This window comes from Hypanus sabinus, chromosome 8, assembly GCF_030144855.1.
Source record: "Hypanus sabinus isolate sHypSab1 chromosome 8, sHypSab1.hap1, whole genome shotgun sequence".
Classification (NCBI taxonomy): domain Eukaryota; kingdom Metazoa; phylum Chordata; class Chondrichthyes; order Myliobatiformes; family Dasyatidae; genus Hypanus; species Hypanus sabinus.
This window is the reverse complement of record NC_082713.1, coordinates 17,931,361-17,957,825: the sequence shown is the minus strand read 5'-3', so window position 1 is coordinate 17,957,825 and position 26,465 is coordinate 17,931,361. Positions and strand designations below refer to the sequence as shown.

Sequence of the window (26,465 nt, the reverse complement as noted above, 5' to 3'; positions counted from 1 at the left end):
GTCACCATTTGGAGCATAGCATTGAAGCCACATAATGGGTACTGGCATGAAGCTGCATGACTGAATGTTTAAATGATCTAACCAGAAGGAGAAATTGTTCAGCTCAAAGTGCATTCATATTGTTGGGTAATTTTTAACTGATCATGCAGTAATTGAATGTGAATTACAATCAACGGCACTTCAGCGTGTTTTCTTTCACATTGTTGTTGAAAGTTTAGGATTGTATAAAATAATTGAGTCCAGCAAAAAAAATTCCCAATTCCCGTGCTTTGGGATTTAGAGACTGTCTTGGACTTGCACTGGATGTTGCTTAGATCTAACTGGAACCTTGGCAAACAAAGGCAAAGTATTTTCCTTGCACTTCTGTCCATTTCTAGAAGCCCAGAGGTCCTGTTCTTGATTATTTAAAGATGTTCTCTTTAATTATTTTTGGATTGTTTCACTAGTTCAGAAAATGTTTTGAGAAGACCAATCTGCCATGGTGCAGACAAACAAGACAATTTGTTTTGCAGTATGTGTCATTTCCAGTTCTAAGCCTTGACATAGCAGTGAGGGGTGAATTAAGAAAATAGATCCTGCTTCAATGGATCGTAGTACTTAGTCCTGTCTAGGAGCGTTCCTGTCCTAAACCTTGAACATGTGAATGGTGAATTTTTCTGTAAAGCAGACCAAAGAAATGAATAGTGCTGGTTCTTAAAGCAAAAGTATTCTGTAGGTCAGGTAGTATTAGTGAACAGATTAAAACAAACCTTCACATTTCATGTCAGTATCATATTGTTATAAAACTAATGTTTAGAGGTTTAATAATGTGGTCTGTGAGACTCAGTATTTTAAAGTTAAATATCCAACAAGAAATTAGTTTGGCTTTTGTAAAATATTTCTGTGCCACAGTCCATATGCAGTGTTTGGTAGCTTTATAATTCTATATTTAAAGCGTGGATCACACAAATGTTGTTGTCAACAGATATAGCTTGCAAAGTTTCAACACTGTTGTAAAGGCAGCTCTTATGATGCTCTGACTGAAATTATCTTGGATATAGGAGCACTGTACCATGCTATATTTGACTTGTAGGCAGAATTATTCCATTATATGCCTTCAGTTCTGTGTATGTCGAAATTATAATTATATGCATGTGGGGGGAAAAGTGAAAAAGCAATTTTCATGTCCAGTTTGTATTTTGAGGGCATAGATTCCTCCTTTGTTCTTCTGGAATGCATGGAGTGAATTGTAGTATGTGTCTAGTACTCCATCATCATGTGCAAAGGACCTGCCAACATTATTCTATTTACCGTAGAGAGATACATACCCCACACATCAGAGAGAAGGAATATGCAGGTGTAATGCTGCTATTGCTTACTGGCACTCATGTGTTAAACTCATCTGTTAAAAATCAGTTGTGAAATAAATCAGAAGTTTATCTGTGTTATTATTTTTTGTAAAGATTTCAATAATTAACAGTGATGTGAGCTTCAGCATTTTACACTTCAGATTCAGATTCAGTTTATTGTCATTTAGAAACCACAAGTGCAATGCAGTTAAAAAATGAGACAGCGTTCCCCCAGAATGATACCACAAACGCATATGTCAAAACAGACTACACCAGAAAATCCACGTAACGTTTGGCAATCCCCAATCCAGAGTCCGGAGAGGCTGCTGCGTCTTAGTATTGTGCTACCGTCTAACACATTTCCCAAAAAGGAGCTCCAAATCCGCCAGACAAAAACAAGACCAAAAACTAAAGCTACAAGACCTGCACAAAACCACATAATTACAACATGTAGTTACAACAGTGCAAACAATAGCATAATTGATAAAAAACAGACTATGGGCACAGTAAAAATAGTCCAAGATATTAAAGGACTGTAAGTTCAAAAGAAATCACCACAGTTTCCACAAGTTCCCAAGGTCCCAACAGACTCGCCATCCCACGCCGGCGGCAGAAGGGAGTATCCCTGATATGGACTTCCAAGGCGCTGCCCGACTCAGCCTCGCAGACGCAGCACACGGTGGAAGCTCCGTCGAAACCAGCCTCGCAGACACAGCACACACCGACCTGACTGCAGCGGACTCCAAGTCCGTCGAACCTCCGAGCCGACGACCATCCCCTCCGGCACAGCTTCTCCGAGCACCATCCTCTGCCGAGCGTATTAAGACAGCCCAGCTAACGGCCATCGGCAACGCGACCCTGAGGACTGGGGGCCTGTTCTTCCCAGCAGAGACCCGGACCTCACAGCAGCAGCAGCAACGAAGAAGGTCTTCCTGGAATTTCCTGATGTTTCTCCATGCTTCCACGTAAAATCTCATTGATAATGTTAAGCCACATTTGAATGAGATTTACAATTTTTCTTTTAAATGATGTGGGAGTTTTTGGTCATTGTTGAAAGTATCTCCCTTCATTCCAAAGCGCATTCTTTAAACCAGGGGTTCCCAACTTTTTTTCTGCCATGGATCAATACCAATAAGCATGTGGTTTGTGGACTTGAAGTTGGGAATCCCTGCTTTGAAATATCATTTAAATTTATTTGTTAATATGCTTTGCTTTTTAATTTAAGCCCATGCTATTACTTAAGTCTTTACTTTAAAGTGAGGTAAAAATAAAATACAATCTACCCTTATAAAAGCAAGGAGATAATGCTGAGCCATTATTAGACACTAGTCAGGCTGCACTTGGAGTATTGTCAATGGTTTCAGGCTCCATATCTCAGAAAGGATAGGTTGTCATTGCAGAGAGTCCAGAGGAGGTTCACGAGGATGATTCCGAGAATGAACAGGTTAACATTGGAGCGTTTGGCAGCTTTGGGACAGTACTCACTGGAATTTGGAAGAATGCGGGGGTGGAGGGGTAGAATGTCATTGAAACCTACTGAATGTTGAAAGGACTAGGTAGGGTGGATGTGAAGAGGATGTTTCCTATGGTGGGGGTATCCAGAACTAGAGGGCATAGCCTCAAAACTGAGGGTCAACCCTTTGGAATGGAAGTAGGGAGGAATTTTTATAGCCAGAGAGTGGTAAATCTGTGGAATGCTCTACCACAGACTGCGGTGGAGGCCAAGTTCATGCCTATATTTAAGGTGGAAGTTGATAGTTTCTTGATTGGTTAGGGCATCAAAGGATATGACGAGAAGGCAGGTGTATGGGGTTGAGTGGGATGCAGGATCAGCCATGATTGAATGATGCAGCAGGTTTGATGGACTGAATGGCCTAATTTTGCTCTTACGTCTTGTGCTTTTCATTTCCTGGTTAATTTTCTGAACATTTTCAGACTGCTTGGCTACTCAGTCTGCTTGATGACATCAGTGGTTACTGGAGGCTCCAGATCCCCTAGAGATGGTGTCAAGTTGAAAAGTTACATCAGAAAAGAGGACTCAAATTTTAACAGATTTGTTTGAAGGAGGCTGTGGAGGCTGTCTTGAAAGTCTGGTGGTTTAAAACCTTCTGGTTCATGTTCTCAAGCTTAAATTTTTGAGATGCAAATTGTGTGTCTAATTGGAGCATAATTTGTTGATGTAAAATTACATTGAAGAAGTTCCTTTTCATGTTAAGGTTGAGCATGGATATGAATATATTTGTCAACAAGATAAAAATCTATTACAAACATCTTGACATATTGCTTTGTACAAGGCATGTTAAAGCTTTGAGAAAGATTTTCACCCCTGCAATTGTTGCTGTGGCTAACTGGTCTATTTCTATTGCAGACGAATCTTTTGTCCTTCAAGAACCTGGATAAAATATGGCATCTGCATCTTCCCCAATTGTATATTCCGCTTCTATATCAATCAACTCTTCAACTAAAAAGGTACGTTTCTCCCCTGTTTTTAGCATTGACATTTTCTGGTAACTGTATTTGCTACCACAGTCAGAAATCCTGCATTTGAGCGATTAAATGGTTTAATTCACATGTCTGCCTATTTGGTATTGATAAGACTTTCCATTGTGTTGTATGTGAGACCAATCCCATCCATAATCCGAACCCATTGATCCAACCACCTGGCAGTGCTGCTGCTTTCCTCACATGGATAAAAAGCCAGAAATTGCAATGTTAACAGCTGTTTTCTCTTCCTGCAGCGTCAGGACTTAAAAAATTTGCTTTGATTTGTTTTATTACTGTCACCTGCAGAGGTACAGTAGAAAAGTTTGTATTATATGTCCTCCAAGTAGATCAGTTCATTACAACTGTGCATTGAGGTAATGCAAAGTAAAACACGACCAGTGCATAATAAAGTGTCACAGTGCAGTGAAAATGTATTGCAGGTAGACAGTAAGGTGCAATGTTATAATCAGATAGACTGTGATAGACAGAATCTGTCTTTGAGCCTACTGATACTGTATGTGCTACCAACGTTTTGTACCTTTTGCCTGATGGGAGAAAGGAGTAGAGAGAATGTCCAGAGTTGGTGGGATCTTTGATTATGCAGGCTGCTTTCCTGAAACTATGTGAACTGTTGACAGTCCAAGTGAAGAAGGCTAGTTCCTGTGAGGTGCTGAGTTGTGACCGCAGTTGTCAGTAGTTTCTTGCAGTCAAGTGCAGAGCAGTTGCCGCACCAAGCTGTGATGGTGCATTGGTGCATATGAACTAAGGACCAGCCAGTGGCACCATCTGAACCAGCTGCTTTACAGGTGTTTGCTCTCCAGTAGACTGATATCTGCAGCAGCAACTGTGGGTTCAGGTGCTTTGGAGGCTGTCAGTAGGGAGAGGGGAAGCAGGAATGTGACATTGCAATCCTCTTCTGTTCAGAACGGGCATTCAGTATGTTGGGCTCACTAACATTGTTACTGACGATGCCACCTGACTTAGTTTTGTACTCCATCATTGCTTGTTAGTTCTCGCATTATTGGCAGCTGGTCTGGGACTCTATTGAGGACTAATGTTGTCTGTTGACATCTCTGATAGCTTTATGGAGCTTGTATGTCAATTTTTTGTAAAGAAAATGTCACCTCATTTGAACATTGCAGTCCGAGACTTTAGTAGGGAGTGGATATCTTGGTTTATCCATAGTTTCCAGTTTGGGAACACGTAGATGGTCCTTTTGCCAATAGTCAGTGCAAATGGTGACATATTCGTCTAGGCTGAGTTCTGAGTCTGTAAGCAAAGACCAATCTACTGACTCAAAGCAACCATGTGGAAGCATGGTGGCATAACAATTAGTGTAACACTTTACAGTGCCAACTGTAAGATCAGGGATTCAGTTCCCACAGTTGTCTGTAAGGAGACTGTGACCATGTGGGTTTCCTCCCACCTACTAAAGATGTACAGGTTAAGCTTAGTGAATTGTGGGCATCCAGTGTTGGCACCAGGAGCATGGCAACATTTGTGGGTTTCCCTAGCACATCTTGGACTGTGTTGGTCATTGACACAAAGTATCTCACTGTATGTTTTTAGATGTACATGTGACAAATAAAGCTAACCTTAAGACACAAGAAGCACTGCAGATGCTAGAAATCTAGGGCATTACACACAATTACTGGGGTCAGGCAGTTTCTGTGGATGGGAATAAACAGTCAATGTTTTGGGCCAAGACCCTTCATCAAGCTGTTTTTTAGATTTGTTCGTCAGTATTGTATTATTATCTGTACTGGATTGTCCTATTTCAGCTTCTGTTTGTATGCAGGGAGAAGGAGAACAGCCTCGTGGTCTTGATTATTGGGATAGATTATAGCATTGCAGTTGGTGACTGACTTTGCTCATTTAGCTAAAAACTTGGACAGGTATATGGATGAGAGGGGTTTGGAGGGATATGGCCCAGGTGTAGGTCAGTGGGACTAGGCAGAAAAATGGTTCGGAACAGCCAAGAAGGGCCAAAAGGGCTGTTTCTGTGCTGTAATGTTCTATGGTACTGAATGTCTCAGAATGGAACTTCTATTAAATGTTGCTCAGGACGAGACTTTAAATAAAATATCATTCTCAGTTTTGTGCATTAGTGGAAAAGCTAAAGAGCATAGCCTGAGAGATGATGTGAATTTTGGTTAAGAGCACTTTTTAAAATAAAATCTTCAGATGCTTCAGTTGTGTGAACATAGCCATCTAGTTTAGTTCCAGCTTTAAAAGCAATAGTATTGGTCTTGCTGGGCATTGAAAATCAGGAAGGTTCTACATTCCAGCCTTGATCAGAGTTAAGTTGATTCAGCTGGAGTGGAAATGCTGTAATACTATTAGTCTCAATGCCCCCTACTATAGAACAAGGTTTTGGATAAAATCAGGAGCTCTACCAGATTGCTATCCAGTGACTAACTGGAAATTGAGAAAGGAGGGTCTGGATGAGAACAGAAGGCTGTGCTCAGCTTTGATGTCCTACAAAGTTGAGTTGCCTGTTAACTTTGCTAGTCTACAGTAGTGAAGAGCAGTCATTTGGATAAAATGCAGAATGAGTTAGCCCCTCCAAAACAAACACAGGATGAGTTACCATCTCAAGAGGGGGATAGAGGGAAGAAGTGTCATTGAACTAAGACTAAAAAGTATAATGCATGCAGATTTTGATTTAAAAACCTTGTGAACCCAAGAACACTACCTCACTATTTTTGTGCTACTTATTTAATTTAATGGGAGTCCTTGTGCAGGATTCCCTAAAGGTTAATTTGCAGGTTGAGTCTGTGGTGAGGAAGGCAAATGCATTGTTAGCACTCATTTCAAGAGGACTGGAATATTAAAGCAAGGACGTAACGTTGAGACTTTATAAAGCACAGATGAGTTCTCACTTGGAGTATTGTGAGCAGTTGGGGGCCCCTTATTTTAGGATGTGTTGAAACTGGAGAGGGTTCAAAGGAGGTTCACGAAAATGATTCCAGGATTGAATGACTTGTCATATGAAGAGCGTTCGATGGTTCTAGTCCTGTATTTGCTGGAATTCTGAAGAATGAAGGGTGACTTCATTGAATCCTTCGAATGTTGAAAGTTCTTGATAGAGTGGATGTGGAGAGGATGTTTCCTGTGGTGGGAGAGTCTAAGACCAGAGGACACAACCTCAGAATAGAAGGGTATTCTTTTAGAATGGAGATGAGGAACACATACAAAATGGAGAAACTCAGCAGGCCAGGCAGCATCTATGAAAATAAAGTACAGTTGATGTTTCAGGCTGAAACCCTTTGGCAGGACTGGGGAAAGAAAGCTGAGGAGTAGATTTAAAAGGTGGGAGGAGGGGAGAGAGAAATGCCAGGTGATAAGTGGAATCTGGAGGAGGAGGGATGAAGTAAAAAGCTGGGAAGTTGATTGGTGAATTAAGGTGAGAGAGGGAAAAGGCGATTAGAAATGGAGAAAGGGGGCATTGGGGGTATTACTGGAAGTTAGAGAAATCGATGTTCAAGCCATCAGGTTGAAGGCTATATGGAGACTAAATGAAATATAGGGTGTTGTTCCTCCAACCTAAATGTGGCCTCATCACGACAATAGAGGAGGCCATGGACTGACATGTCGGAATGGGAGGTAGAATTAAAATGGGTGGCCACATGGAGGTCCCGCTTGCTCTGGTGGATGGAGCATAGATGCTTAGTGAAGCAGTTTCCCAATCTATGTCGTGTTTCACCGATATACAGGAGGCCACACTGGGAGGACCAGACATAGCGTATGACCCCACCAGACTCACAGGTGAAGTATTGACTTATCTGGAAGAACTGTTTGGGGCCCTGAATGATAGTGAGGGCAGAGGTGTAGGGGCAGCTGCAGCACTTGTTCTAAGATAAGTTCCTTGCATGGAAGATTACAAATGAAATGTTCATTTGATATTTGGCTGACCTAGAATATCTAATATTAAGTGCTGACCATTCTACTTACCAAGACAGTTCTCCTCTGTGATCCTGACTACAGTGTACAAACTGCAAAAGCTGACACTAATCAGGCACTCGAGATATTGAATGCTGCCATCAAACAAGAAACAGTCCACCCCAATGCACTTCAAATCATAGTTGGAGAGTTCAATCAGGCTGGTTTGAAGTAATTTCTGGCCAATTATCATCAGGATATAACCTGCAGCACCAGGGATCCCAACACATGAGACCACTGCTACACTATAATAAGGAATGCCTTCCATTCAATGCTCAGATTGCTCTGTGAAGCAGTCTTCCAATCTACGTTGGGTCTCACCGATTCTGGCGGACAGAACGTAGATGCTCAGTGAAGCTGTCTCCCAGTCTTTGTCAGGTCTCATTAATGAACATAGTTCTCTCTCCCCCCTCCACCTTTTGAATCCATTCCTCAGCTGTTTTTCTCCAGTTTTGCTGAAGGGTTTTGTCCCGAAATGTCAACTATACTTTTATCCATAGATGCTACTTGACCTGCTGAATTCCTCCTGCATTTTGTGTGTGTTGCTCAGATTTCCTCTTGTTTGTGGAGATGAGGAATTTCTTTAAGATTATAAGACATAGGAGCAGAATTAGGCCATTTGGCCCATTGAGTATCTCCGCCATTTAATAATGGCTGATCCTTTTCTCTCCTCTTCAGCCTCACTCCCCAGCCTTCTCCCATGACCTTTGATGTCACGGCCAATCAAAAACCTATCAAGCTCTGCCTTAAATGCAGCCAATGACTTGACCTCCACAACAGCCTGTGGTAATAAATTCCACAAATTCACCACCTCTGGCTAAGAAATTTCTTCACATCTCCGTTTTAAATGGACATCCCTCTATCCTGAGGCTGTACCCTCCTGTTCTAGACGCCCTCATCATGGAAAACATCCTTTCCACGTCTACTCTGTCTAGGCCTTTCAACATTCGAAGGTTTCAATGAGATTCCCCCACCCCCTGCCATCCTTCTAAATTCCAGTGAGTACTGACCCAGAACTAACAAATGTGCCTCATTTGATAACCATTTCATTCCTGGAATTATCCTTGTGAACTTCCTCTGAACCCGCTCCAATGCCAGTACATCTTTTCTAAGATGAGGAGTCCAAAACTGTTCATAATATTCAAGGTGAGGCCTCACCAGTGCCTTAAAGCCACAGTATCACATCCCTTCTCTTGTATTCTAGACCTCTTGAAATGAATGCTAACATTGCATTTACTTTCCCCACCACCGACTCAACCTGCAAGTTAACCTTTAGGGTGTTCTGTACAAGGACTCCCAGTCCCTTTGCATCTTGTAAACACAAAATACACCGCATATGCTGGGTTAAAGCAACACACAGAGCACGCTTGTGGAACTCAGCAGGTCGGACAGCATCCGTGGAAACAAGCAGTCCTGACGAAGGGTCTCGGCTCGAAATCTTGACTGTTCGTTTCCATGGATGCTGCCTGACCTGCTGAGTTCCTCCAACATGTTGTGTGTGTCCCTTTGCATCTCAGATTTTTGGATTTTCTCCCTGTTTAGAAAAAAGTCTGCACATTTATTTCTACTACCAAAGTGCATGACCATGCATTTTCCAATATTGTATTTCATTTGCCATTCTCTTGCCCATTCTCCTAATCTAAGTCCTTCTGCATCCTACCTGTTTCCTCAACACTGCTTGCCCTTCCACCAATCTTCGTATCATCTTTCATATTTGGTTAGAAAGCCATCTATTTATTCCATCATCTAAATCATTGATATACAGCATAAAAAGAAGCAGTCCCAACACCGACCCCTGTGGAATGCCATTAGTCACTGGCAGCCAACCAGAAAAAGGATCTTTTAATTCCCACTCGCTGCCTCCTACCAATTAGCTAATGCTTTAACCATGCCAATAACTTTCCTATAATGCCATGGGCTCTTAAGATGGTGATCAGCCTTGTGTGGGACCTTTCAATGTTCTTCTGAAAGTCTAAATGTACAACATCCCCTCCATCCCCTTTATCTATCCAACGTGTAAGCACAAAGAATTCCAACTGGTTCATCAGGCAAGGTTTTCCCATGCTGACTTTGTCCTATCTTGTCCTCTGTCACCAAGTACTCCATAACCTCATCCTTAACAATTGACTCCAACATTTTCCCAAACACTGAGGTCAGGCTAACTGATCTATAATTTCCTTTTTGTTGCCTTCTTCCTTTCTTAATGATTGGAGTGACATTTGCAATTTTCCATCCTCTGGTACCGTGCAGACTCCAATGATTTTTGAAAGATCATTACTAACGCCTGCACAATCTGTACCGCTACGTCTTTCAGAACCCTAGGGTGCAGTTCATCTGGTCCAGGTGACTTATGAATCGTAGGTCTTTCAGCTTTTTGGGCACCTTCTCCTTTGTAATAGTAACTGCACTCACTTCACTTCTCTCACACCCTTCAACATTTGGCACGTTGCTAGTGTCTTCTACAGTGAAGACTGATGCAAAATACTCATTTAGTGAATTTGCTATCTACTTATCCCCCATTATTATTTCTCTGGTCTCATTTTTTAGCAGTCCTATATCCACTCTCATCTCTTTTTTAATTTTTACATACCTGAAAAAGCTTTTATTATCCACTTTGATACTTTTTGTTAGCTTACTTTCATATTTCATCTTTTCTAATGATTTGTTTAGTTGCTGTCTGTAGGGTTTTATAACCTTCCCAATCCTCTGTCTTTGCACTCAATTTTGCTTTGCTATATTCCCTCTCATTTGCTTTTACGTTAGCTTTCACTTCCCTTGTCAGCCACAGTTGTACTATTTTGCTATTAGAGTATTTCTTTGTTTTTGGAATACATCTATCCTGCACCTTCGTCATTTTTCCTAGAAACTCAAGCTATTTGGCTCTGCTGTCATCCCTGCCAGCATCTCCTTCCAGTTTCCTTTGGCCAACTCTCTCATACTACTGTAATTTGCTTTACTCCACTGAAACACTGCTACGTCAGACCTTACTTTCTCCCTATCAAATTTCAAGTGAACTCAAGTCATATTGTGATCACTGCCTGCTGAGTGTTCTTTAACCTTAAAGCTTCCTAATCACCTCCAGTTTATTACATAACACCCAATCCAGTATAGCTCTAGTAGGCTCAACAATAAACTGCTCGAAAAAGCTATCTCGCAGGCATTCAACAAACTCATTCCTTTCTAGCCTGATTTTCCCAATCAACCTGTATGTTGAAATCTCCCATGACCATCATAACAATGCCATTTTGACATGCCTTTTCTATTTCCTGTTGTAATCTGTGGTCCACATCCCAGCTGCTGTTGGGAGCCTTTTACCCTTGCACCCCACAAGGATTCAACATCTTCCGATCCTATGTCACATCTTTCTCCTGATTTGATGCTATTTTCTTTTACCAGCAGAGCCATGCCACCCACTCTGTCGACCTTCCTATCCCTCCAATACAACATGTAACCTTGGATATTCAGCTCCCATCTACAACCATTCTTCAGCCACGATTCAGTAATTGCCACATCATAATAGCTGACAGTCTGTAATATCGCAACAAGAGCATCCACCTAATTTCTTATTCTCCGTGGACTGGGATATAACACTTTCAATGCTGCATTTGCTACCCTTTTTGATTCTGCAACTCTATTGCACTGATGCATGAATACACACCCTACTAGCTGCAATTATGTCCTGTCGTCTGCCTGCTTGCCTTTCCTGACAGTCTGACTGCATGCTATCTTTGCAGTTTTACCACCTGTCCTATCCTGAGTCCCTTCACTCCAATTCCCACCCCCTCTGGCAAATTAGTTTAAACCCTCCCCAACAGCTCTAACAAACCTGCCCAAGAGAATAGTGGTTCCCCTAAGGTTCAGGTGCAACCTGTCACTTTTGAACAGGGCACACACCTCCCCCCAAAGAGATCCCAATGATCTCTTTTGTCAGAGAGTGGTGAATCTATGGATTTCTTAGCCGCAGGCAGCTGTGGAGACCAAGTCTTCCTGTATATTTAAGGCAAAGGTTGATAGATTCTTGATTGGTTGGGGCATGAAGGAATATGGAGAGAAAGCAGATTAGGGCTGAGAAGAAAATTGAATCAGTCGTGATGAAATTGCGGAGCAGACTTGATGGGCCAAATGGCCTAATCCTGCTCCTACATCTTATGGTCTTGTATGTATATTTGTAATTTATAGTATTTTTTATGTATTGCGATGTACTGCTGCCGCAAAAAACATTTCATGGCTCATGTCACTGATATTAAGCTTGATTCTGATTCTGTGATGATCCTTGCACAGACTCTGGGAAACCAAATACATGATAAAAATAGCTGGTAAGGTCCCATTCTTCAGCTGCAGCTCATAAATGCAGAAGTAAAATTGAAATAATGCTGCTGAATAATCAGCTGTTTCAGGCTGCAATGGTGCAGATAGAAACAGTTAATTTAACATGTAGAGCATGAGTCGTGTCGAAGTGGCAGTGAGAAAGTTAAAGACTGAGTTGATCATCAGTTTTAGAGAATGGTAGGAAATGATAATAACCAGCAACACCAAAGTGCATCCTGTCCCACTTCATTACCAAACTGCTTTGCTAAAAATTAAAAACATTCAACACGTCATCTTCTCTTGGCCAGGACCAATATCATACATCTTTCAGATTGTTTTGAACTCCACCCTATCACAAACATAGCTTTTGCTCTCTTCCCACCCAGTAATTTAAAGCACAATCATTTCCTAACTTAGTTCGGATGAAATATCTTTGACTTGAAACATTAACTCTATTTCTCTCTCCACCAATGTTGCCTCACCTGCTGAGTGTTTCCAAAGGTGATATAAAGTTTATTCTGTGATTATTATTTATGGGTTAATTAGTTAATGAGCTTTCACAATATGCATAATAAATGGAGCTGGATTTAACCACTTGGCCCTTCAAGCTGGATGCTGTCAATTCTTAAAATCCCTTTGCAACATTTTGTGGTGAAATGTGATATGAAGTAATAACTTAGTATTATTTTTATGGTAATGGAATGTTTGGAGAAAATAAACATTGACAACCTGATCTCAAAGTGCAAAAAGTGCTCAACTGAATTTTGATAGTTGTGAAGTTCTAGGATTTATATTCGTTATGCTATGGGATGACCAGAGCTACTCACCACTGCAGTGTACGCCTTTTAGGTAAATAGAATTTAAGGGATTAATTTGGCTTTTCTTTACAGGCACAGCAAGCAGAGGAGGTACCACTATTACCAGGAGAAGATATTAAAAGTACAGGTAAGATAACATAGGCTGTAATTTTTGTTTGAAGCATATCTACTTGCTGTAAATGATTATAATATCCTTAACTCCATATATTTAAATGCAAGAAGTATCGTAGGAAAGGCAGATGAGCACAGGGCATGGATCAACACATGGAATTATGAGTGAACCTTGGTTGCAGGAGGAGCAGAACTAGCAGGTCAATATTCCAGGGTTTGGTTGTTTTAGACAGAGTGGGAGGGATTAAAGGAGGAGGGGTGGTGCTACTAGCCAAGGAAAATCTCACGGTACTGCTCAGTCAGGACAGACTGGAAAGTCATCTGTGAGGCATTAAGGGTGGAACTGAGTAATAAGAAAGGTGTGACCATGTTAATAGGGCTATATTACAGACCACCCAATAGTCTGAGGGAATTACAGGAACAAATTTATAGAGAGATAACGAACTGTTGCAAGAAACATAATGTTGTTGACTTTAACTTTCCACACATTGAGTGGGAATTCCATACTGTAAAAGGACTACTGTAGATGAGAGAGAGTTTGTCAAATGTGTACAGGAAAATTTTCTTCATCAGTACATAAAAGTCCCAGTGAGAGAGTGTGCAGTATTTGATCTGCGTTTAAGGAATGAGACAGGGCAGGTGACAAACATTTGTGAAGATGAATACTTTGAAACTAATGGCGTGTGATCACTAGATGCAAAGTAAATATGTAAAAAAGATAGGTCTGGTCTGTGGGTTGAGATTCTGAACTGGAGAAAGACCAATTTTTATGTTATCAGAAAGGGTCCTTCAAGTATTGATTGGGACAGACTGCTTTCTAGCAAAGGTACACTTGGTAAGTGGGAGGCCTTCAGAAGTGAAATTTTGAGGGTACAAAGCTTGTATGTGCCTGTCAGAATAAAATTAAAGATAACAAGTGTAGAGTTCCTTGGTTTTCAAGAGTTGTTGAGGCCCTGGTTAAGAAGAAAGAAAGGAGGTGCACAGTAGGTATAGGCGGATAGGAACAAATGAGGTGCTTATGGAGTATAAGAAATGAAAGAGAACACGAGAAATAGATCAGGAGGACTAAAAGAAGGCAAGAAGTTGCCTTGGCAGACAAGGTGAGGAAGAACCCTAAGGGATTCTACAGATGTGTTAAGAGCAAAAGGATTTCAAGGGACTATATTGGTCCTCTCAAAGATCTGAATGGCAGTTCATGTGTGGAGCCAAATAAATGGGGGAGATCTTAAATGCATTTTTTTTTGCATCTGTATTTAGTCAAGAGATGGGTACAGAGTCTATAGAAGAAAGGCAAAAAGGCATCAACTTCATGGATTCTATACAGGTTACAGAGGACAAGGTGTTTGCTGTTTTGAGGCAAAGTAGGATGGATAAAATCCCAGAGCCTGACGAGATGCTCACTCAGACCCTGCAGGAGGCAAGTGCAGAAATCGCCGGGGTCCGAGCAGAGATATTTAAGTTATCCTTAGCAACAAGTGAGGTGCCGAAGGGTTGAAGGATAGCCACTGTGATTCTCTAAAAATAATAGGTTGGTGAGCCTGACATCTGTAGTGAAAAAGTAATTGGAGGGTATTCTAAGGGACTGGATATAGCCAGGGACTGGATATAGCCATGGACTGGTTAGTCAGCATGGCTCTGTACATGTAGGTAGCATCAGTAGGACAAACCAGGGTAGGTTTTACATAGTAATCATTGGGGCATTGAGGAGTGCAGTAGGACAAAAGTAACCGGGAATGCAGGTCCACGATTCCTTGAAAGTGATGTCACAGGTTGCTAGGGTGGTATAGAAAGCTTTAGGTGCATTGGCCTTCATAAATCAATGTATTGAGTGCAGGAGAGGGGTTGTTATGTTGTACAAAACATTGGTGAAACTAATTTGGAAAATTGTGTGCAGTTTTGGTCATCTGCCTACGTGAAAGATGTTAATAAGGTTGAAAGAGTACAGAGAAAATTTATAAGGATATTGTGGGGTCTGGAAGACCTGAGTTATAGTGCCTATAAAAAATATTCTCTCTGCCCACCCTCCAGTTCAAAAGTTCTCATGTTTTATTGTTTTACAACATTGAATCACTGTGGATTTAATTTGGCTTTTTTGATACTGATCAGCAGAAAAACACTCTTCTGTGTGAATGTGAAAACAGATCTCTGTAAAGTGATCTAAATTAATTACAAATATAAAACACAAAATAATTGATTGTGTAAGTATTCACCACCCCCCCCCCCCCCCCCCCCCAATGTGACAAACCAAGTAATCACTGGTGCAGCCAATTGGTTTTAGAAGTCACATAATTAGTTAAGGTGCCTAAGCTATATATAAACCTGCATGCAGTCAAGGAGTTTCAATTGATTGTAGTACAAATACACCTGTATCTGGAAGGTCCAACCGCAGGCGAATTAGTATCCTGGCAAAAACTGCAGCACGAAGACAAAAGAACATTCCAAGCAACTTTGCAGAAAGGTTATTGAAAAGCACAAGTCAGGAGATGGATGTAACAACATTTTCAAGTCACTGAATATCCCTTGGAGTACAGTTAAGTCAATCATAAAGAAATGGAAAGTATATGGCACAGATGTAAATCTACCTAGAGCAGGCCATCCTCAAAATCTGAGTGACCGTGCAAGAAGGAGACTTGTGAGGGAGGCCACCTAGAGACCTGTGACAACTCTGGAGGAGTTACAGGCTTCAGTGGCTGAGATGGGAGAAACTGTGCATACTACAACTGTTTCCGGGGTGCTTCACCAGTCTCAGCCAGAAAGCAGGTGGGAGACTCCTGAAGTCAGCTGGAAGAAGGTCTGATGAAACCAAAATTAAGCTTTTTGGCCATCAGATTAAACACTCTGGTGTAAGTCAAATACTGCACATAATCAAAAACACACCATCCCTCCCGTGAAGCATGGTGATGGCTGCATCATGCTGTGGGGATGTTTCACTGCAGCAAGCCCTGGAAGACTTGTGGAGGTAGGGGGTAAAATGAATACAGCAAAATACAGGGAAATGAATCCTGGAGGAAAACCTGATGCAGTCTGCAAGAGAGCTGTGACTTGGGAGAAGATTTGTTTTCCAGCAAGACAATTATCCTAAGCATAAAGATACAACTACACAGGAATGCCTTAAAAACAACATAGTTAATGACCTGGAGTGTTAAAGTCAGAGACAAGACCTCAATCCAATTGAGAATTTGTGGCTGGACTTGAAAAGGGCTGTTCACTCATGATTCCCTTACAATCTGACAGTGCTTGAGCTGTTTTGTAAAGAAGAATGGGGAAAAGTTGCTGTGTCCTGATGGGAAAGCTGATGGAGACCTATATTCACAAAATCAAGGCTGTAATTGCTGTCAAAGTTGCATCTACTAAATACTGACTTGAAGGGGGTGAATACTTATGCAATCAATTATTTTGTGCTGTATATTTGTAGAGATCTGTTTTCACTTTGAAACAAAAGTGACTTTTTCTGTTGCTCAGTGTCAATAAACTCAAATTAAACCTACTGTAATTCAATGTTGTAAAACAATAAAACATGAAAACTTCCAAGAGGGGTGAATACTTTTTATAGGGACTGTATATGGAAAGATTTAATAGGTTGGGACTTTATTCCTTGGAACATAAAAGATTGAGAGGAAGTTTGATAGAGGTATACACAAGTATGAGGGGTATAGATAGGGTAAATGCAAGCAGGCTTTTTCCACTGAATTTGGGTGGAACTACAACTAAAGGTAATGGGTTAAAGGTGAAAGGTAAAAAGTATAAGGGGCACCGGGGGGGAAAATTCTTCCCTCTGAGGGTCGTGGGAGTGTGAAATGAGCTACCGGTACAAGTGGTGCATGCAAGTTAATTTCAACTTTTAAGAGTAGTTTGGATAAGTACATGAATGGTAAGGATATGGAGGGCTGTGGTCCTGGTGCAGGTGAGTTGGCAATTTGAATGGCTTGGATGGACTGGATAGGCCAAAAGGCCTGTTTCTGTGGTGGTTTGTGTATTTCAGAAACTGCTGGGATTTTCATGCACAGCAATCTCCAGAGTTTACACTGAATAGTGAAAAACAAAATAACATTCAGGAGTGGTGGTTCTGTGGACAAAATCACCTTGTTAATAAGAGAGGTCAGAGAGAATGGCCAGACTGGTTCAAACTGGCAGGAAAGCAACAAGTAACTCAAATAACCGCATTATAAAAGTGGTGAGGGGAACAGCATCACTAATTGTACCACAGGTTGAACCTTGAAGTGGGTGGGCCACAGCACCAGAAATCCAAAAAAGTACACAGTTACATAGGTGCAAACACGAGGAAATTTGCAGATGCTGGAAATTCAAACAACGCACACAAAATGCTGGTGGAACACAGCAGGCCAGGCAGCATCTATAAGGAGAAGCACTGTTGATGTTTCAGTCCTGACGAAGGGTCTTGGCCCGAAATGTCGACAGTGCTTCTCCTTATAGATGCTGCCTGGTCTGCTGTGTTCCACCAGCATTTTGTGTTGTTGACGGTTACATAGGTGTTACTCTGATTGGCAATCAGTGGTGAGTGCTGTGTCACAGGAGTCTGTGCTGGGCCCACAACTGTTAACGATATACATTAACGATCTAGAAGAGGGGGCCGAGTGTAGTGTATCTAAGCTTGCTGATAATACTAAATTGAGTGGAAAAGCAAATTGTGCAGAAGATGCAGAGAGTCTGCAGAGAGATATAGATAGGTTAAGTGAGTCAAGGGTCTGGCAGTGGAGTACAGTGTTGGTAAATGCGAGGTCATCCACTTTGGAAGGAAAAATGAAAGAGCGGATTATCATTTAAATAGTAAAAAAATGTGCTGCATGCCACTGTGTGGAGGGTCTTGGGAGCTCTTCTGCACGAATCACAAAAGGTTGGTTTGCAGGTGCAGCTATCAAGAAGGCAAATGTAATGTTGGCCTTCATTGCTAGAGAGATTGAATTCAAAATCAGGTAGGGTACTGTATGCAGTTCTGCTCTCCTTACTTGAAGAAGGATACACTGGCTTTGGAGGCAGTGCAGAGGAGGTTCATCAGGTTGACTTCAGAGAGGAGGGGATTAGACAATGAGGAGAGATTGAGTCACCTGGGACTCTACTCGCTGGTATTCAGAAGAACGAGAGGCGTCTTTTAGAAACATAAAATTATGAAAGGGATGGATAAGATAGAGGCAGGGAAGTTGTTTCCACTGGTAGGTGAGATGAGAACTAGGAGACATAACCTCAAGATTTGGGGGAGTAGATTTAGGACGGAAATGAGGAGGAACTGCTTTTCCCTCAGAATAGTGAATCTGTGGAATTCTCTGCCCAATGAAGCAGTGGAGGCTACCTCAGTAAATATATTTAAGACAAAGTTGGATAGATTTTTGCATAGAAGGGGAATTAAGGGTTATGGGGAAAAGATAGGTAGTTGGAGATGAGTCCATGGTCAGATGAGCCATGATCTTATTGAATGGCTAAGCCGGCTCAACAGGCCAGATGGTCTACTCCTGCTCCTATTTCTTATATTCTTATGTAGCCGTTTTATTAGATACAGAAGGTATCTAATAAAGTGGCCACTGAGTGTATTTTCTCATTATTATTGCAGTTATGTTTTGAAATGGTCATATTTCTCTTACATGTTAAGACTTTTTATAAACTGTTTTGGAAGTGCTAGTTCCTAATAGCTAATGTGAGTTATTATTTCCTTGTTTCCTAGAAAAGGAAGTGATCTACATTTGTCACTTTAATGGGCCTAAAAAGGGGGTGGTACATATTACAAACTACAGGCTTTACTTTAAGAGTGTTGAAACGGTAAGTTTATTTTTATTTTCATTTATTATAGAGAATCTTTAGTTCTATTATATTTCATTGTGTCAAGTGTGAGTGAGGAAATCCCTACCTCTGTATCTCATTTTTGTGTAACTTGTTTACTCAAAACCACTTTTGTTACATATGCATGGATCAAGAATGACAATGGAGTTGTGTGATTAAAAGGTTTTAGGGACTCATATTAGTAATGGTACACGCTGGGTAAGTTATAATTTGAAAGCAATGAACTGGGCCCGCTGAGCTGAAAACTTGTGCACGCAAAAGCTGGCGCTCAAAAAGGAGTGCTTCCTCACATAGCAGACCAAATCGATTCACTGTGTTATCAAATGGCCGCATGCGCACTCATCATATTCTCACATTCAATCTGATAGGGTACACAGTTCTGTGAAAATCATCTTCATGGCTCAGAATCCTACTTAATTCTAGCAATTTCTTCCCATAACCACTTGCCACTTTGAAGTGTAACTTTAATCAAGTCTTGAATACAGTTTATGTAAAGAGAAAGATATCTCTGTTTTCACCCTCAAAAAGAGAGAAAAAAGGGGTGGGGGAGAATAATAAATACATAAGAGATGGGGTAAGAAGGGGAGGGGACATTAACGGAAGTTAGAAAAATCAAGTTTTCTCTAACTTATGTTAATGTCCCCTCTCCGTTTTACCCCATCCTTTATCTATTTATTTATATATATATCTCCCCCCCCTCTCTCTCTCTCTCTCTCTCTCTCTCTCCCTCTCTCCCTCTCTCCCCCTCTCCCCCCCCCCGTTTTTTCTTTTCTTTCTCTCTTTTTTCTCTCTGTCACTCTCACAATCACTCCTTGCCTGCTCTCCATCTCCCTCTGGTGCTCCCCTCCCCCTTTCTTTCTTCCTATGCCTCCCATCCCATGATCCTCTCCCTTCTCCAGCTGTGTATCCCTTTTTGCCAATCAACTTTCCAGCTCTTAGTTTCATCCCTCCCCCTCCTATCATTTCGGATCTCCCTCTCCCTCTCCCACTTTCAAATCTCTTACTATCTTTCCTTTCAGTTAGTCCTGACGAAGGGTCTCAGCCCTGTTACGTATCCCGTAACTGGATAACTTACCAGCAAAGATAGACAGGTCCGTTGAAGTCTGGTGTCACTATTTTCAAACGTTTTTATTTATAAAGGGGCACAAAAGTAAGGTTAATACAAACATTCAGATAATGCACGTCGTCAATACTCAATCTAAAGCGCGGATATAGTAATGTTCATCATTAAGAAGTAATCTCGACTGTTGTCTAGGGGATAATATATTGTCTGTTGGAAATATAAAAGTCACTCAGAAGTCTGCAGACTTTAGCCTTTTGGGGAATCGTTGGGTTTCACGTTTTTTAGAGGGATCGGTGAAAAAAGGAAAAACTTGCCCGGGTCTTTATGAAGCCACTCTGTTAAATCAGGGGAGCGTTGTTTCCCCGTTGTTAGTTCGAAGTTCTTCTCGGTATTATCAGCCACCCGCTCCCCAGGCAAAGGAGTTAGGAGTGCACATGGCGTTGAGTGGCTTCCAGCCACGGGAGCACTGAGCGAGGGTGTCCTTCGGGTGTGTCGCTGGGGGTACTGTCTCCTGCAGTCTCCTTTTATCTTGACTTGCAGAGTTGTAGATGTCCATCAAAGTAGGGTGATGCAATCCCCACCCCCACATTGCTCGAGGGTGTCCATATCCATGGTAGCTGTCACATAGCAGGGACATGCACGTCACACAGGTGCCTCTAAGAATGGCCAAAACCGTTGCATTGTCTCTCACTTCCGAGACCCGAATTAATAGCAATCTTGCGACTCTCCAGGAGGAGGGGGTTGCTCCCGCTCCTTCGGCCCCTCAGAGCTGTGGTACATTCATAACAGCCCAAAACGCCGACTGTACTTCTTCCTATAGATGCTGCCTGGCCTGCTGCATTCCACCAGCATTTTGTGTGTGGTGCTTTAATTAATTTAGATCACTTTGTAGAGATCTATTTTCACTTTGACACAAAAGTGCCTTTTTCTGTTGATCAGTGTTAAAAAAACCGAAATTAAATCTACTGTGTTTCAGTGTTGTAAAACAATAAAACATGAAAACTTCTGGGGGAGGGGGGGGAATAATTTTTATAGGCACTGTATGCATCTGTACTGTCCAGATTTTGTAGGGTTGCTTGAAGAGGCAGTGAAATGGCATCTGCTGTGGATCTGTTGTGTCGTTAGGCAAATTGGAGAGGATCCAAGTCGCTTCTTCAGCAGGGATTGATATTTTTCATTACCAACCTCTCAAAATGCAACATCATTGTGGATGTGAGTTCTACTGGACAATAGTCATTGAGCCAGGTTACCACATTCTTCTTGGGCTCCGATAATTGAAGCCTGCTTGAAGCAGGTGGGTACTTCGGATTGCCGAAGTGAGAGGTTAATGATATTGGTGAACACAGCAGCTGGTTGATAAGCACAGGTCTGTATTACTCAGCTAGGCACCCCGAATGGGAAGATGCTTTCCATGGGTTCACCTTCTAGAAGAATGTTCTCAATTTGGCCTCAGACTGAAATCACATGCATTGGGGGTTGAGGAGTTCATGAAGCTTCATCTATGTTTTGACAGTCAAAGCGAGCATAGAAGGCATTGAGCTCTTCTGGAATGAAATTTTTTGTCATTTATGTCGCTTCGTTTCACTTTGTTAAGATTCAAGCCCTGCCACAACTGTGAAATATCCTTCAGTGGTTCAAGTTTGGTCTGGAATTGCTACTTCACCTGTGAAATGACTTTCCAAAGGTCCTACCTGGTCCCTTTGTATCTTGGTTGCTAGACCTGAATGCCACTAATTTGGCCCTCAGCAGGTTGCCGTCTCATGGTTCATCCAGGGCTTTTGGTTGGGGAAGACTAAATGATTTTGTGGGGACATACTCATCTGTGATTGCTTTTATAAAATCAGTGACAGTCGTAGTATATTTACGCAGATGATCTGAGTCCATTGACTCAAAGCAGTCCTGTAGCCCTTCCTCTGTCTCTTCATGACCACCTCTTTGTTGTCTATCTCAGGAGCTTTGCTCTACCTGTGTGGAAGTAAGAGAAAGACTGCCAAATGATCAGATTTCTCTGAGTGTGGTCTGGGCATGGAATATAAGACATTCCTTATTATAGTGTAGCACTGGTCTCGTGTGTTGGGATCCTGGGTGCTGCAGGTTATATCCTGATGATAATTGGCCAGAAATTTCTTCCAACCATCTTGGTTGAAGTCTCTGACTATGATTTGAAATGCGTCGGAGTGGACTGTTTCCTGTTTGATGATGACAACATTCAGTATCTCGAGTACCTGTTAGTGTCAGCTTTTGTCAATATGTAAACTGTGGTCAGGATTACAGAGGAGAACTGTCTTGGTAAGTAGAACGGTCAGCACTTATTATTAGATATTCCAGGTCAGTCAAACATCAAATGAATATCTGATGGAACTTGTATTGGAACAATTGCTTCAGCTGCCCCTACACCTCCTTCCTCGCTATCATTCAGGGCCCCAAACAGTTCTTCCAGGTGAGGCAACACTTCACCTGTGAGTCTGTTGTTGTCATATACTGTGCTCAGTGCTCCCATAGTTGCCTCCTGTGTATCAGTGAGATCCAACGTAGATTGAGAGACTGTTTTGCCAAGGATCTACACTCTGTCCGCCAGAAGAAGTGGGATCTCCCAATGGCCACCCATTTTAATTCCACTTCCCATTCCCATTTCGACACGTCAGTCCATGGCCTCCTCTGCTGTTGCGATGAGGCCACTCTCAGGTTAGAGGAACAACACCTTATATTCTGCCTTGGTAGCATCCTACACCAATCAACTTCCTAGCTCTTTACTTCACCTCTCCCCCTCCCTGTTTCACTTATCTTGTGTTTCTCCCTTCCCTCCCCTCACCTTTTAACTCTACTCACCTTTTTTTTTACTCCAGTCCTGCTGAAGGTTCTCGGCCCAGTACTCTTTTCCATAGATGCTGCCTGGCCTGCTGAGTTCCTCCAGCATTTTGTGTGTGTTCCTTTAAATTTTCAGCATCTGCAGATTTTCTCCTCTTTATTTACATTTTGTTAGTTTATATATCAATACATCGTTGTGCCCTAATTGTGTTTTCTGGGTTGGTTTATTGCCACATTGTCAACTGCAAAGTTGTGCTTAGCCAAACAAGATGGGGCCAAAAGTCAGAATACTCCAGATAAGGGGTTCCCAACAGACCTTTTGCTTAATGGTATTGGTCCATGGCTTTAAAAAGTTTGGGAACTCCTGCTGTCGATGCTGGAAACCTGTAACAAAGAACAGAAAATACATCATCTGCAGGAAGAAAAAGTTGATGTTTTAGATCAAAGTCTTGTAATCAGATAGATATTTTAATTTGGAGAGAAAGAAGAAGGAGGATGATGAGAACAAAGAGTTTAGTGATGTATCTGTGATAGTGTGCAGTCCACGAGTTACTGAATAGCAGAGTGATTGTAGTGCCAGCTGAGAGGAGGCGTGAAGCCTCGTTAATCTCACGTGATTTTTCTGAGAGAAATGTGAATAGCACAATATGAATGAAGGCAGAGGAGGAGTTGAAAAAATAAAAATGCTAGAACTGTAAGATGTTCATCTGAGAACTGAATCATTACAAATGCTGAAAGCCAGAAGCAAACATGGAATGCTGGAAATGCTCAATGGAATGCTCAATCTGAAATGTTAACCCTGTTATTCTTTCCCTAGATACTGCCTGATGGGCTGAACAGTTCCAGCACTTTCTGCTTTTGTATACATTTTGAGGATTATGTTTTATGGTGGTTAGGCAGCAATATTCTTTCACCCACTGTACTGAAGAAGGGTCTCAACCTAAAATGTGGACTGTCCATGTAGATGCCTCCGGCTTGATTGAGTTCTTCTAGCTCCTTTGTGTGTTGCTCCTGGCAGTAACATTTGTTGACTTTGCCAATAGAATTACTGATGATGGCCCATGGATCACACTAACACTGGAATTTGAGAGGTCTCATCCAAATCTGGTTTTGCAGGGTTATTTGAATTCTGATTTCAAATGGTGCAAGTGGTTCCATATATTATCAGAGAATGTACACAGTATGCAACCTGAAGTACTTGTGTAACCCTCGGTTTGGCTAGCAGCTTAATCTAGAGGATGATAGCCCCCTGGCTTGGCCAAACTTAAGAAATCTCATTTGTGTGGATGCTGTGCGATGTGTCCCCGTTGCAAATCAGTACCATGAAATAATAAACAGTACACAATATGCGATTAAATGATTGAGCTTTATAATTCTTAATTTGACTATATGGTTAGTAAAGAGACAAAAAAAGGAAAAGGGCCCATTCTCATGAAACAGTCTAATACACAAACACTGGAGCTCACAGTGTCATCCATTTGTTCCCGTCGTCATTGTCCTCCAAGCATAGCTGACCCTCAGACCCTCACTCCTTAGTCCATTCCGTCCAGTGGTCTGCCAAGTCTCTCCATTTGCATTTTCTCTTTTCATCTCTCCCTGACAAAAGACCGCGAAATCCCTGCTCCCAGACATACAAGAAAGAATAACATCCTGTTCATTGGCTAACATACCCCGTTATCTTTAGTCATAACCCAAACATTGATGCTACAGAGAAACCATTACCTTAGCCTTAGCAGTGAAACATTACATAGAGGCCATTACATAAGCAGTGAAACCTTACAGCGTGGTACACTTGCCTCCCCCACCAAATTTAGTCATGTCCTCATGACGTTGAGATAATTTGCCAACACAAAGACCAATCCAGGTGTACAAGGCAGTGACAAAGCTCTCTAAAGTGGTAGGGGTCACACTCTGTTCCCCTGGTGCTATGTAAGCCAGCCTATCTGATGGTCTCCTAATTCTCTGAGACCTCTGCACCCCCTCATCTAACTCTTCAGGTTCAGACACTACTGGGGATACTTTGGTCTACCTGGCGAGGCCTCCCCCGACCTATCACGTGCCCACCTGTAACTCGGAGCCCTCTGTCCCGAGGCCAAGCCCCGCTTCCTCCCCTGCAGAGTCCTGCTTTAACCCAGGCTGCCCACAGATACCCCCCCCCCCCCCACTTTGCCAGAGTCTCTTCCTCAATAAATGGGGAATAGGCGAAAGGCAGCATATACCACACATCCAGGTCCTCATCCTGTGAATCAGTATCCCTCTTGGGTGGGGGCTTGCCTAACCTCACCTGCTGCGGGCCCTGCAGTCGCTCTGCGTTTTGGCATAGTCCTCTTACTAGGTGTAGGCTCCAAGTCGGATTCTGGGTTTATCTGCACCTCTTGTTCCAGGATCAGCAGGTGGTTCTGATGGAGAATCTTAATAGGTCCATTCCCATTCTCTGGTTTCACCCGGAAAACTGGTAGGTTTGTTATCTGACTCTTCACCTCATAGGGTGTAGCCATCCAATGGTCAGCCAACTTGTGCTTTCCAGTCAGCCCCAAATTCCTTATGAGGACTCTGTCTCCTGGCAGGAGTTGGGAGAACCTCACCTTTTGATCATACCTCCTCTTATTTGCATGATTCTGCTTGGCCACTGCAACTCCAGATAATTCATAAGCCCTTTTTAGTTCTCTTCTCATATCAGACACATACTTCACTTAAGTCTTCAGGGGTAAATTACCTTTGTCAGTCCCAAAACAAAGGTCAATGGGCAACCTTGCCTCGCACCCAAACATCAGATTATATGGCGAGTACCCAGTAGCTTCATTTCATGTACAGTTGTAACTATGAACCAGATGCCCAATATGTTGACTCCACCTGCTCTTCCAGCTGATCTCCAGAGTCCTGAGCTTGTCTAGCAAGGTCCAATTAAACCTCCCTATGGGTGATAGGACGTGGTCCTCAACTTCTCAACTCCAAGCATGCCCAGTAAGTTATGCATGAGTCTGCTCTTGAAATCCCATCCCTGATCACTATGTATCTGGCCGGGAAGGCCATAATTGATGAAATACTTTTCCCATAACACTTTTGCCACTGTAGATGCCCTCTGGTCCTTGGTAGGAAAATCCTGAGCCTATCTGGTGTAGTGGTCCATGATGACTAAGACATTCGCTGTATTGCTGGCATCGGGTTCTATTGACAGGAAATCCATGCACACCAGGTCCAGAGGCCCCGTACTCTGCAAGTGGGACAAGGGAGTTGCCCGCATAGGCACTGTCTTCTGCCCAGTGCATCGAATGTACGACTTGCAGTATTCTGTCATATGTTGAAAGATTGGAGCGACTGGGCTTGTATACACTGGAATTTAGAAGGATGAGAGGGGATCTGATTGAAACATATAAGATTATTAAGGGATTGGACACACTGGAGGCAGGAAGCATGTTCCCGCTGATGGGTGAGTCCAGAACTAGAGGCCACAGTTTAAGAATAAGGGGTAGGTCATTTGTTGCGGAAAAACTTTTTCACCCAGAGAGTGGTGGATATGTGGAATGCTCTGCCCCAGAAGGCATTGGAGGCCAAGTCTCTGGATGTGTTCAAGAGAGAATTAGATAGAGCTCTTATAGATAGTGGGGTCAAGGGAAATGGGGAGAGGGCAGGAACGGGGTACTGATTGTGTATGATCAGCCATGATCACAGTGAATGGCGGTGTTGGCTAGAAGGGCCGAATGGCCTACTCCTGCACCTACTGTCTATTGTCTTTGACCTCTGATTTCATCCGGGGGCCAGTAATACTGGTCTCTGAGCAATCCATAGGTCTTTTCCATCCCCCAAATG

The 26,465-nt window shown here is 42.3% G+C and overlaps 1 protein-coding gene across 2 annotated transcripts in view; it reads left to right on the top strand.

The window, feature by feature from the left end:
- Window positions 1-26,465, top strand: part of mtm1 (myotubularin 1) — a 122,603-nt gene that overhangs the window by 16,044 nt on the left and 80,094 nt on the right. For both annotated transcript variants that reach the window (XM_059976735.1, XM_059976736.1), the window contains exons 2-4: window positions 3,697-3,797; window positions 12,953-13,007; window positions 18,669-18,763. In XM_059976735.1, coding sequence (XP_059832718.1) covers window positions 3,732-3,797; window positions 12,953-13,007; window positions 18,669-18,763 — 216 coding nt within the window. In that variant the 5' untranslated portion in view covers window positions 3,697-3,731. The remainder of the gene's footprint in view (window positions 1-3,696; window positions 3,798-12,952; window positions 13,008-18,668; window positions 18,764-26,465) is intronic.